The sequence below is a fragment of the Galeopterus variegatus genome, unplaced genomic scaffold (assembly GCF_000696425.1).
Source record: "Galeopterus variegatus unplaced genomic scaffold, G_variegatus-3.0.2 Scaffold6860, whole genome shotgun sequence".
NCBI lineage: Eukaryota > Metazoa > Chordata > Mammalia > Dermoptera > Cynocephalidae > Galeopterus > Galeopterus variegatus.
Window position 1 is genome coordinate 73005 of NW_007732971.1, and position 12709 is coordinate 85713.

Below are 12709 nucleotides of genomic sequence, written 5' to 3' on the forward strand. Positions count from 1 at the left end.
ATATTTGTTTGTGGTGATTGATATGCTAATTACCCTAATTTGATCATTATACTTTGTACACATGTATTGAAACATCACACTGTACCCCATAAATGTGTACAATTATTATGTGTCAATTTAAAAAAAAATAAAAAAAGTACTTACAGGTGCAAGCACATGAACTCACATGCACACTTGTACATGTACACTAGAATTACATATTCACACCTGCACATGCATTCTCCTGAGCATACCTCCACACATGAGCATAAGTGCATGTACACCCCCATGTTTGAAAACAGTAACATATATACACAAGTTATACCTATAGACACACCCAGGAAAATACATGTGCATATTCATGTGTGTGGGTCCACACATATAGGCACATGTATGTGCTCACAAGTGAGTGCACACTGTCAGGTGTACATGCATATGTACACACAAATGGGTGCAATTATACATTTACACACATATTGATATTCATACATTTCTACAGTGTGCGCACACTACCAATTCACACACAAACACACACCCTCACAGAATGTTTCTCTCCTTCTCTCACCCCATCTGCACTCACCTTTCTTGGGATGGATGGACTTTGCCTGGGAATGAGTGACCCAGACTCTACTCAATGGACCCCTCTTTTTGACTCTAGGGGTCAGCCTGGCCTTTGCCCTGCGCCCCTACCAGCTCACTTACCGCCAGATCAAGTACTTCTCTTTTCCTGGAGAGCTCCTCATGCGGATGCTGCAGATGCTGGTGCTGCCTCTCATTGTCTCCAGCTTGGTCACAGGTGAGAGACCAGTGTTGGCCTCCGACATCCATTGTCCTAGTCTATTCTCTGTTGTTTATAACAGAATACCTGAAACTGGGTAATTTATGAAGAAACAGAGTATATTTCCTGCAGTTCTAGAGGCTGGGAAGTCCAAGGTCAAGGGGATGCTTCTGGTGAGCACCATCTTCCTGGTGGGGACTCTGCAGAGTCCCAAAGTGGTACAGGGCATGGCATGGCAAGAGAATGAGAGTGTGCTCGTGTCCTCATTCTTTCCTTATTAAGCTACCAGTACTATTCCCATGATAACCCATTAATCTATTGAATGGATTGATCCATTCAAATACCGTAGCCAGATCTCCCACCCTCTTAATACTCTTACAATGGGGATTAAGTTTCAACATGAGTTTTTGAGGGTACATTTAAACCACAGCACCCATCTAGAGCCCAAGCTCCAACCCAGAGCCAAGCATAGGAACTCTCCCTCAACTCAGCCCCTCAAACATGGAACCTGCACCTTGCCCAGAGTCTTTGTCAAAGCTAGGGTCCTGATCAGGTTCCAGACCCTTATGACTCACACCACTTAATCTCAGTAACCTTCCTGTACTTTTACTTGGAGGCAAATGGCCAGCCTGCAAGGGGCTCAGTATCATCCAGAGGTGAAGGAAGGGCTGTGGAGAGGCAGCCAGGGAAGGTAGCTGGGCTATGGTGTGGATGGGCTGGAGGTGGGATGTAGATGAAGGTGTGGAAGGTGAGTGAGTTGGAGGTGACAGGATGATAGGTAGAGGGTGGAATGGGTGTATAGATGGATTATGCAGGGACCTGCAAACTTTTTCTCTACTGGGCTAGGTAGTAAACATTTGCAGCTTTGAGGACCATAGGGTCTTTGTTGCAACTGCACAGTTCTGCTACTGTAGCACAAAAGCAGCCATAGACCATATCTGAACGAATGAACATGGCTGTGTTCCAATAAAACTTTATTTATACAAATAGGCAGTGGGCCAGATTTGGCCCATGGGTGGTAGTTTGCTCATCCCAGATTTGGGGACAGGGATGAGGTAAAGGCATGAAAGAACGGTTTCTTAGGTTGGGTTTCCTAGAAGCAGAGTCGGAGATGAAGATATTTATATGAGCGATTAACTGAGGGGTAGCCCTCAAGAGAAATCCAGGAGAAAGAGAAAGAAGCAGGACAGGGTGGGAAAAGAGGCCAAGTGAAGATGTGGGTTCAGATGAAGGCTGGATGTCAACCTGATCCCATGGGGAGCTCTGGCGTGTGAACAGCACCACAGGATTGTGCCCCCAACTTTGCTCCCACTGAAGTCAAAGGATCTGGCCTTTTGAATCCCTGTACCAGACGGTCATTGGCTGTGGGCCTTTTAGGGTGAAGCAGCTCCTGTTCTGCTGAGGGCAATTCTCAGGAGAAGGGGGCAGCATGAGCAGTGAGCAACCAACACTCACAGCAGCTGAAGGATAGGCATGTTGGCTTGCGGCACCCACACTATCTACTATAGACAGTGTGCAGTGAGGTGGGCTGGAGGAAGGTGTGATTGTAGGGTGGATAGTGGGAATGAAAGTGAGGTTATGGTGCAAAATAGGGTCAGTGGAGGATGGGGTGGGGATTGAAAATGTTGGCTTGGAATAGAGGGAAGGTGGTGTGTTTAGTGGAGTGGTGCTTGGGATAAAGGATGGATGGGATGTGAAGGTGTATGTGGAAAACAGATGGGGGTTGAAGGATGGCGCTGTGGGTGAGTGCATAATGGGTGGGGTATAGGAGGAAGGGATGCTTGGTGGAATGGTGGTCGGCTGGTGGTACGAGGAGGGTGGGGTAGATGGATGGGAGAGTGGATGGTGGGGTGTGGATGAAGCTGCGGGGGTGTTGAATCCTCTGTCTTCCAGGTATGGCCTCCCTGGACAACAAGGCAACTGGGCGGATGGGGATGCGGGCAGCTGTGTACTACATGGTGACCACGGTCATCGCAGTCTTCATCGGCATCCTCATGGTTACCATCATCCATCCTGGGAAGGGATCCAAGGAGGGGCTGCACCGTGAGGGCCGGATCGAGACCATCCCCACAGCCGATGCCTTCATGGACCTGATAAGGTGATGTTCTTTCTAATTTTGATGGGATTTCTGTCTCTGCAACAACCCTTACTCAAGTACAGACATAGGGGACAGGCTGACCCAGCCTGGAAATGGCAACACCCTTTGGCACCCATTTTCTGTGCTGGAGTCTTAGACATTTTCTCTGAAAGCAGCTATTCCTAGGATGGGATCTTTTGACTCGTGGCTGGGGAGGCTGTAGCTGCAGCATCTTTGGGTGGGGTCTGAACAGCTGGTGTTTTTCTGGTGTTCCTAAGATCCACCGGAGGGCAAATGATTCTCTTAGAGCAGCGGTTTTGCCAGCCGGAATTAAGGGTAGCTATCATTCTCCCCTGGTCACTGAGTTGGGGTGAATCTCGAGTTGGAAGGGTTCAGGAACTCTCTGTGGTTTTTTGAGATGTCACTGGCGTGTGTGTTTAAATTGAAGTCCTTGAGGTGGCACAGAGATCCAGAAAGGTGCTCAGACACACATGGATTTGAGTTCCATCTGCACATTATAGCAGCTGTGTGGCTCGGGTAACTTACCTAAATCCTCTGTGCTTTGGTTTCTTTGTGGAGGCATTAATAGCACTCATGTCTGGGGTTATCATAGTGTTTATACTGGATGACATAGTCCTTTGCTCAGTGCTGGCCTGGAGTGAGCATGCACATGCGGGCTGCCATATGATTGTTGTTATTAGTACTATTATCATCCTAGACTCCCTTCCAAGGGCTAACCAATTTCTTCTGTCTGGTGTTTTTCTGCAGAAATATGTTTCCACCCAACCTCGTGGAGGCCTGCTTCAAACAGGTCAGTGGGAAGTGCGCAGTTTGATCAAGGAGGTTTGGAGGGTGGGGGGAGCTTGCTGCTGGGTGGGTGGTTGGGAGTGGGAACAAGAGCTGGGCAGAGTGATGGGCAGGTGCTCTTGGAGGAGTCTAGGAGAAAGAATGTACAGTCACTCTGTATCCATGTGTTCTGCATCTGTGATTCAACCAACCTCGGATGTAAAATATTTTTAAAAAATTGTGTCTGTACCAAACATGTACAGACTTTTTTTCCCTTGCCAGTATTCCCTAAACAATGCAGTCTAACAACTATTTACATAGCATTTACACTACATTAGGCATTCTAAGTGATCTAGAGATGATTGAAAGCATATGGGAGGATGTACATAGGTTATATGCAAATCTACACCATTTTATATCAGGGACTTGAACATCCTTGGATTTTGGTATCCACAGGGGGTCCTGGAACCAATTACCCTGCAGATACTGAGGGATGCCTGTATTTCCCATTGGTGTGATGATCAAGGGAGGGATAGAGAGAAGGATTTTAGCCAAAGGATGCCTGGCGTGGGCCTAGAAGAGGCAATGAGACTGGGGTAGAGATTCCAGGACTTCTGACCATGGATGGTTGAGGAGAGAAGCCCCCAAATCTGGCTGAGCATTGCCCAGGGAGCTTGTGAAAAATGCAGAATTTATACTCATTCCTACATGCATTGATTGTCCACTCTTATTTGTCTATTTATTCACTCATTCTTCGAATTTTTTTTTAATTTAAATTTATTTTTTAATTGACACATAAAAATTGTGTATATTTATAGCGTACAACATGAGGTCTTGAAATATGTATGCATTAAGAAATGGCTAAATCGAGCTCATCTACATATGCATTACCTCACATACTCATTTTTTTTATGAGAACACTTTTATTTTATTTATTTATTTTTGCCATTTAATGTGTGTGTACATTAATAAAAAAGAAAGATCTCAAATCAACAATCACCTTTGCACCTTAAGAAACTAGTAAATGAAGGGGAAACTAAGCCCAGACCTAGCAAAGGAAGTAAATAATAAAAATTAGAGCATAGGTGAAAGAAATAGAAAATAGGAAAAAAAAAAAAAAAAGCAAATGAATGAAACCAAAAGTTGGTACTTTGATGAGATCCATGAAATTGACAAACCTTTCAATGGACTAAGAAAAAAGAGAGAAGACTCAAATAACTAAAATCAGAAATGAAAGAGCGGTCGTTACAACCAAATTTACAGAAATCAAAAGGGTTATAAGGGAATACTGTGAACAATTTTTGCTCAAAAAATTAGGTCATTTTAGATGAAATGAATAAATTCCTAGAAACACGACACCTACCAAGACTGAATTATGAAAAAAATAGAGAGTTTGAACAGAACTATGGCTAGTAAGATGAGTGATTATCGTGTTTTGGATTCCTGATGCAGGATTCCCTTGAGGATTTCTTGCAGGGCTGGTCGTGTTGTCAGGAACTCCTGCAGTTTTTGTCTGTCTGGAAAATGCACTATTTCTCCCTCATTTCTGAAGGATAGCCTTGCTGGGTATAGTATTCTTGGCTGGCAGTTTTTTGTGAGAACACATAAAATCTGCTGTGGTAGTGATATTCAAGTATCTAATGCATTGTTATTATTAACATCTACCTGCCCCACTCCTGCCACCATCCCTGGTAACCACCATTGTACTCTGCTTCTGTGAGATTAAATTTTTTGTATTCTATATATAAGTGAGAACATACAGTATTTGTCTGTCTGTGCCTTGTTTATTTTGCTTAGCATAATGTCCTCCAGGTTCATCCATTTTTTCACAAATGACAGAATTTCCTTCTTTTTTTAAGGCTGAATAGTATTCCATTGTGCATATATTCCACATTTTCTTTATCCATTCATCCATTGATAAACACTTAGGTTGCTTCCATATCTTGGCTATTGTGCAAATATTTCCTTAATGTACTGATTTCATTTCCTTTCAATATATACTCAGAAGTGGGATTGCTGGGTCCTATGGTAGTTCAGTTTTTAATTTTTTGAAGAATCTCCATACTGTTTTCCATAATGGCTTGTACTAATTCATTCACTCATTCTTCTGTGCATTGGTCAAATCATTCATTCACTCATGCAGATCTACTGAATAAGACTCTCCAGGGTGTGGGAACCAGGAATTAGTGTTCTAAAGGAATTTCTCTGGGTGATTCGGATGCATTCACTGAACCAAGTCTAGGTCCAATCTCTCCGTATTTCAGTTCAAGACACAGTACAGCACGAGGGTGGTAACCAGAACCATCGTGAGGACAGAGAACGGTTCTGAGCTGGGTACCTCCATGCCTGCTCCATCTTCAGTGGAGAACGGAACCAGCATATTTGAAAATGTCACTCGGGCCCTGGGCACCCTGCAGGAGGTGGTGAGCTTTGAGGAGACCGTGCCTGTGCCTGGCTCAGCCAATGGCATCAACGCCCTGGGCCTTGTGGTCTTCTCTGTGGCCTTTGGACTGGTCATCGGTGGCATGAAACACAAGGGCCGAGTCCTGAGGGACTTCTTTGACAGCCTCAATGAGGCTATTATGAGGCTGGTGGGCATCATTATTTGGTGAGTGTTGGGCTGTGCCAACGGGAAGGGTGGAGACAGGGCTGGGAAGTCGGGCTGGGGCGAAGCTGCTAAAGAGCTCGTTGGGGACCCTTGGCCAAAGTCATTCCTCATGTTTTGGTTAATTCACTTTCTAGCCAACTAGTTCACTAATTCATTCATTCACTCAGTCTTTCTGCAATGATTTATCTACTTGTTCACTCCCTCTTCACCTGTTCATTCACTCATTCTTCTATATATTGACCAAATCGTTCATTCGTTATTCATCTGTACTCTTCTATTACATATTGGTTCACTCATTTTTTCATTCATTTACTCATTCATTAAAAATTAACCTATTTTAATTGACAAATAAAAACAAAACTGTATACATTTATCATGTATAACATGATGTTTTGAAATATGTCTACATTGTGGAATGGCTAAATTGAGCTCATTAACATGTGCATTGCCTCACGTCCTTTTTTTTTGAGGTGAGAACACTTAAAATCAACTCTCTCAGTGATTTGCAAGTATACAATATGTCATTTTTAACTACAGTCACCATGTTGTGCAATAGATCTCTTGAACTTATTTCTCCTCTTTAACTGAAATGTGGTATCCTTTGACCAACATGTCCCCAATGTCTCCTCCACTTCTAGCCCCTGGTAACCACCATTCTACTCTGCTTCCACTAGTCCAACTTTTTTAGATTCTGCATATGAGTGAGAACATGCTGTATTTGTCATTCTGTGCCTGGCTTATATCATTTAACATAATGTCCTCCAGGTTCACCCACGTTGTCACAAATGACAGGCATTTACTTATTCTTCTATGCTTTGTTTAATTCCCTTAGCATCTCACTAACTACCTCCCTCCCTCATTCATACCTTTCTGCGAAGTTTTATGCACTCACTCACTCCCTCATTGGTCTTTTCAAATTCCCTCATTTATCCATTTGTTCTCATTCTTCTATGCACTGGTTAATTTGCTCACTCTTACAGTCATTCACTCATGAACTTATTCACAAACTCATGCATGCATTAATTAGATCATTTGACTCATTGATTTATTTACTCACATATGTGTTCCGATTCATTCTTCGACCCACACATTCATCTCTGCTTTTGTTACTCTGTTATTCACTTGTTCAGATATTCTCTTTATTCACTCATCAGTTCACTTACACACTCATTCATCCACTTATCCACTTACTCATGTCTCATTGGCTTGTTTTCTTACTTATGTATCCACTCGCTAATTATTCCTTAGTAGATGAATCATTCATTCATTCTCTTATTTCCTTCACTTCTTCAAAAACTCCTTCACTCATTCAGCAGACATTTTCCCAGGCTGACTTTGCCTTGAACTCTGAAGTACAGAGATACATTGAATTCATTCTTTGTCCTTAAGGAGCTCATGAAGTCTTGGAGAAGACAGACACATACTAGATAAATGTAACATGAAGTGGTAGGTTCTGTAGTAAAGAGACACTAAAAAAGTGTTGGGAACATGAAGTAGTGAGGAGCAAGTGGAGGGAAATGTAGGGGATGCTTCCCAGGGGAGGAGAGGTGGGAATCATGGTGATGGTCACATCTTAGCTGGGCCTTATAAGGAATCCATTTGGACAGTGAAGAGAGGACATGAAAGCTTGAAAGTACCTGAGCTGTTTGGAGAATGGCGTGGAGTTCAGGCAGGTGAGGGCATAGGGTAAGTTAGGTGTGGTGATGGAAGATGTTCACAAGGCTGTCTGGTCCCAAATTGGAGAAGAGTTCATACATGACCCAAATCATTTGAAAGTTGTGGAGGGGACTTGAAGTCAAGTGGAGAGCTTAGAAAAGCATCTGAAGGGAATGGGATGGGGAGCTTATCAAGCATAGGCAGAGGATCAACAGGGAGTACTGAAGGCTCAGCTGAATTGGGGACCATGGCTTTATGGAGGTGTCATTGGCATGGTTGGGTAAAATGTCCAGATGTGCCAGGTGGCTCAGTACAGGAGGCAAGTAGTCATGTACAGCTGATCCAGGGCTGAGGAATTTTGCAGGAGATGAGGCAGAAGGACGGAGGTGAGGGAACTGAGAGAGGGGTTTACACAGCATAAGCACAGAGGTAGGTGTGGACATGTTGACTTGGAGATGGCTCAGCAACCACTCACCAGGGCTAACCCTGAGACCAGCTTGGGGAACACAGATATGGCTGGAGAAGTCACCTGAATCCTCTTTTCTGAACTTTTGCACCAACTTCCCAAGTGGCCCCCACCTCCTCCAATACACCCACCATGAGAGTGACCTAGAGTAGACTTCAATTTCTAAAGAAAGAGCAGACTAACAGTTGAAGCCCCGGGATAGGTGAATAATGGCACCACTGGCAGAAACTCACAAGACTGAGCCATGGGCTGGTTTGTGGGGAAAACAGATGAGCGCCTGACGAACTTGCTTCTTTTGTCTTCTCTAGTTTCCTTTCTCCTCACTGCTCTTCTGGTCCACTCTGAGGTGAATAATGGCACCACTGGCAGAAACTCACAAGACTGAGCCATGGGCTGGTTTGTGGGGAAAACAGATGAGCGCCTGATGAACTTGCTTCTTTTGTCTTCTCTAGTTTCCTTTCTCCTCACTGCTCTTCTGGTCCACTCTGGTCTTCTCTCTGGTCCTCCAGCAGTCCTAGCTCACTCCCACTGCGGGGTCTTTGCACTGTGCCTGCAATGCTTCCACCAGATATACATGATTCCTTGTCACTATTCATGTCTCAGCTTAAATGTCACCTCTTCGGAGAAGCCTTCCCTGACCACCCACTCTAAAGCAACCCCATGCAGTGAACATCACTTGAAGTTTGTATTATGTGTTTCTGTGTGTACCTGCTGTTCTCCCGAAAGTTTGTGTCTTAGTCCATTTGGGCTGCTTTAATAAAAATACCACAGATTGGATGGTTTAAACAACAAACAAATTTATTTCTCATAGTTCTATAGGGTGAGAAGCTCATGATCAAAGCACCCACAGATTCGGAGTCTGGTTCATATGTGGTGTCTTCTCTCTGTGTCTTCACATGGTGGAAGGAGAGAGGAAGTCCTCTGGGGCCTGTTATAAGGGCACTAATCCCATTCATGAGGGCTTCACTATCGTGACCTAATCGTCTCCCAAAGGCTCCACCTCCTAATACTATCACCTTGGGTATTAGGATCTCAACATATGAATTTTTGGAGAACACAGGCATCCAGCCTATAACAGAATGTAAGTGCCATGAGGACAGGGACTATGTGCCTGGAATGTAGTAGGTGCTCAATAGATGTTTGTTGAATGAATGAATATGCAGATGATATTGATAGCACAGGTTGTTTGAATTGTCAGTGGTGAAGTAGCCCAGACGCTGGTGAATGAGTGGGACTATGCACTGATAGGAAAGAGAATAGGGGCTTGAAAGTTACAAATGTGGGACAAAGAATTAGGGGCAGCAGAGAAGGGAAGTTTAGACAGCCAGAGGTAGGACATGTCTTTGCAATGTCTAGGGAAAGGGTCCTGGTTATTTGGTATCGGTGGGAGAGCTTGAATGGGGAGTGAATGAAGGAGACACCTGATAAGGTTGTACGTCCTGGAGTTACAGGAACTTTTCAGTGTCGGGGTGAGCTGTGGGTGAGCAGGAGGAGAAGGTGGGGTGTGTTTGTGGGGCCCAGACCCACTTGTTAATGTGTGGGAAGGTCGGGGTAGAGTAGGGTGCTGTATGGTGGTCACTGCCTGGCTCCAGGGTACTGTATGGGCAAAACCTCGGGGATGCCAGGGCTAGACCTCTAGGGGAGGTCAGGAGGAATCCCTGACAGGTGTGTGGCTTGCCCAGGTACGCACCTGTGGGCATCCTATTCCTGATCGCGGGGAAGATTCTGGAGATGGAAGACATGGCCGTCCTGGGGGGTCAGCTGGGCATGTACACCCTGACTGTCATCGTGGGCTTGTTCCTGCATGCTGGTGGCGTTCTGCCCCTCATCTACTTCCTCATCACCCACCGGAACCCCTTCCCCTTTATTGGGGGCATGCTGCAGGCACTCATCACCGCCATGGGCACGTCTTCCAGGTATGCTGCCCCCCACCACTGGAAACTTCCCTGTGTTTACTGCTTGTCTTTCATGGTCTCTTCTAGGAATGTCACTCTCCCACTTCCACAGACACCTGTTTGGTAATGTCAACTCTCAAGGGGCTCTGAGGCTCTCCAAGTCGCTGAACACTAGGGGGCCAGTCTCCACAGACACCTCTTCTGAGTTGTTCGGTAATGTCAACTCTCAAGGGGCTCTGAGGCTCTCCAAGTCGCTGAACACTAGGGGGCCAGTCTCTTTCCAGGGATGACTCTCCTGGTCCTCTTTTCTCCTTTCCTGTTTTTCCATTTTATGTGGAGGAGGACCTGTTGCCAATTTGGAGGTTAGAGTGAAGGTTCCAAGATGCCCCATGATCTCAATCATTTTCTAGCTCAGGACATCTCATCTCCCCTGGAGATGGTATCTGGGAGCTCTCTTGGCTTCCTTCTCCTTTTTTGTGGTTTTAGAGGTTTGTGGAGGAGGACCTGTTGCCAATTTGGAGGTTAGAGTGAAGGTTCCAAGATGCCCCATGATCTCAATCATTTTCTAGCTCAGGACATCTCATCTCCTCTGGAGATGGTATCTGGGAGCTCTCTTGGCTTCCTTCTCCTTTTTTGTGGTTTTAGAGGTTTAATAAAGAACCCTAATTTCCCCCCATTATCCAAATTCAAAACACTATGAGAAGTATCATGAGAGCCAATCACATGGAAGAAAAATATCATTTTTTATTATCTGTGATGCTGATCAGTGAATGTGCCTTTTAGTCCATGGCTGAGTAAGATTGATGTCACTGTGCCCTAGCATTAGACTCATCTTGTCATTGTGGAGCTGGACACCCAAAGGCCCTCTCTGTGAGTCCAGGCTTCTCACCCCATGATGCAAAGCCAAACAGACAACACCATCAGGTGGACAGGCTGACCCCAAATGAGATACCCACTCCTTCGACTAAACTCACCAATCAATTGAGTCACTCTTCCCCAATTGGTAGAAATGGATGGGGAGAGAGAGACTGAGGGGGTTCACCTAGCTGAGGTCACTCCCTGTGCAAACATGGGGAGTAGGGAATGGGGGTCCTCTGTAATAGTCCTCTCTTAGCACTGAAGTGTGGGAGATCAGCAGCCTTTAGTCCTCTCCTTTCTGGGAGTGGATAGAGTGAACCAGAGGCATAAAACAGTGTCCAGTCATTGGCCTTAGCTATTGGCTTTAAGTGGGATTAGGACCTTCATCCTGAGGTACCCTCATTTCTGCATCCTCCCTGCGTCACGAGGAGTTCCCTTTCCCCATGCACATTGTACTCCCACCGTGCTCTTCTTGCTTGAGCTACAACCTGGAACCCTCAATGTTATTAGGGGAGCCTTTGGTCTATCATTGCCCCATTCTGGTGCCTCCTGTTCTCAGCCCCTGGGGCTCTCTTCCCCCAGCTCCGCTACCCTGCCCATCACCTTCCGCTGCCTGGAGGAGGGCCTGGGTGTGGATCGCCGCATCACCAGGTTTGTGCTGCCAGTGGGGGCCACCGTCAACATGGATGGTACTGCCCTCTACGAGGCCCTAGCTGCCATCTTCATTGCTCAAGTCAACAACTATGAGCTCAACCTGGGCCAGATCACAACGATCAGGTGAGAATCCCTGAAACTGGGTAATTTATAAAGAAAAGAAATCTATTTCATACAGTTATGGAGGCTGGGAAGTCAATGGTCAAGGAGGTGCATCTGGTGGGGGCCTTCATGCTGGTGGGGACTCTGCAGAGTCCCAAGTTGGCCCAGGGTATGACGTGGTGAGAGGACTGAATGTGTTAATTGTTCACTCACTTGCTCTCCTTATAAAGCCTCCAGTCTTCTTGCATGATAACCCATTGAGCCATGGAAGGATTAATCCATTCATGTGGTATAGCTTTCATAGTCCAATCACCTCTTGAAGGCCCGACCTTTCAAATACCATATGGTGGACTAGGTTTCAGCATGAAGTGTCCCCATGGAGGGGACAAACATTAAAACCATGTCAGGTGGCTTGGGTGAGACCTGCTAGTAGGCAAGAAGTAAGAGGTCATCAGCTTGGCTTGGGGGAGGAGGAGGGAGCCACAAGAGGAGCTTAAGGGAGGCTTCAGATGTTGGAACAGGGATGTGGGAAGAGTCTAAGCTGGATGAAATGCAAAGTGAGACTTTGCCACCTGAGGCTGTCAGGAGCTGGCAAGATATTCCACTCAGTTCTCTCAATGCTACTGTGGGAGAGCCCTTTGTTCAGTTTTCCAAAGGCAGCAGGTGCATCCCAGTAGCCCAAGATTCTTGTATAAATACAGACTCCTGGACTCCATCAGCCCGAGGTTTCAATGTAGTCATTATAAAAATAGCAGCAAACATTATTATCATCTTCAGGTCTTTGCTCCTTGTCGCCTTTTCAGGGAAACCCTGTTTAAAATTGTACATCTGGGGCCAGCCCGTGGCTCAC

At 45.6% G+C, this 12709-nt stretch overlaps 1 protein-coding gene across 3 annotated transcripts in view; it reads left to right on the forward strand.

The window, feature by feature from the left end:
- SLC1A6 (solute carrier family 1 (high affinity aspartate/glutamate transporter), member 6) overlaps positions 1-12709 on the forward strand; it is a 57934-nt gene that overhangs the window by 38894 nt on the left and 6331 nt on the right. For 2 of the 3 annotated variants that reach the window (XM_008591353.1, XM_008591351.1), the window contains exons 3-8: positions 638-775; positions 2651-2855; positions 3603-3645; positions 5885-6228; positions 10033-10266; positions 11686-11880. In XM_008591353.1, coding sequence (XP_008589575.1) covers positions 638-775; positions 2651-2855; positions 3603-3645; positions 5885-6228; positions 10033-10266; positions 11686-11880 — 1159 coding nt within the window. Of the gene's footprint in view, positions 1-637; positions 776-2650; positions 2856-3602; positions 3646-5884; positions 6558-10032; positions 10267-11685; positions 11881-12709 lie in introns of those variants that run through there. The other variant, XM_008591354.1, reaches the window with a different exon arrangement.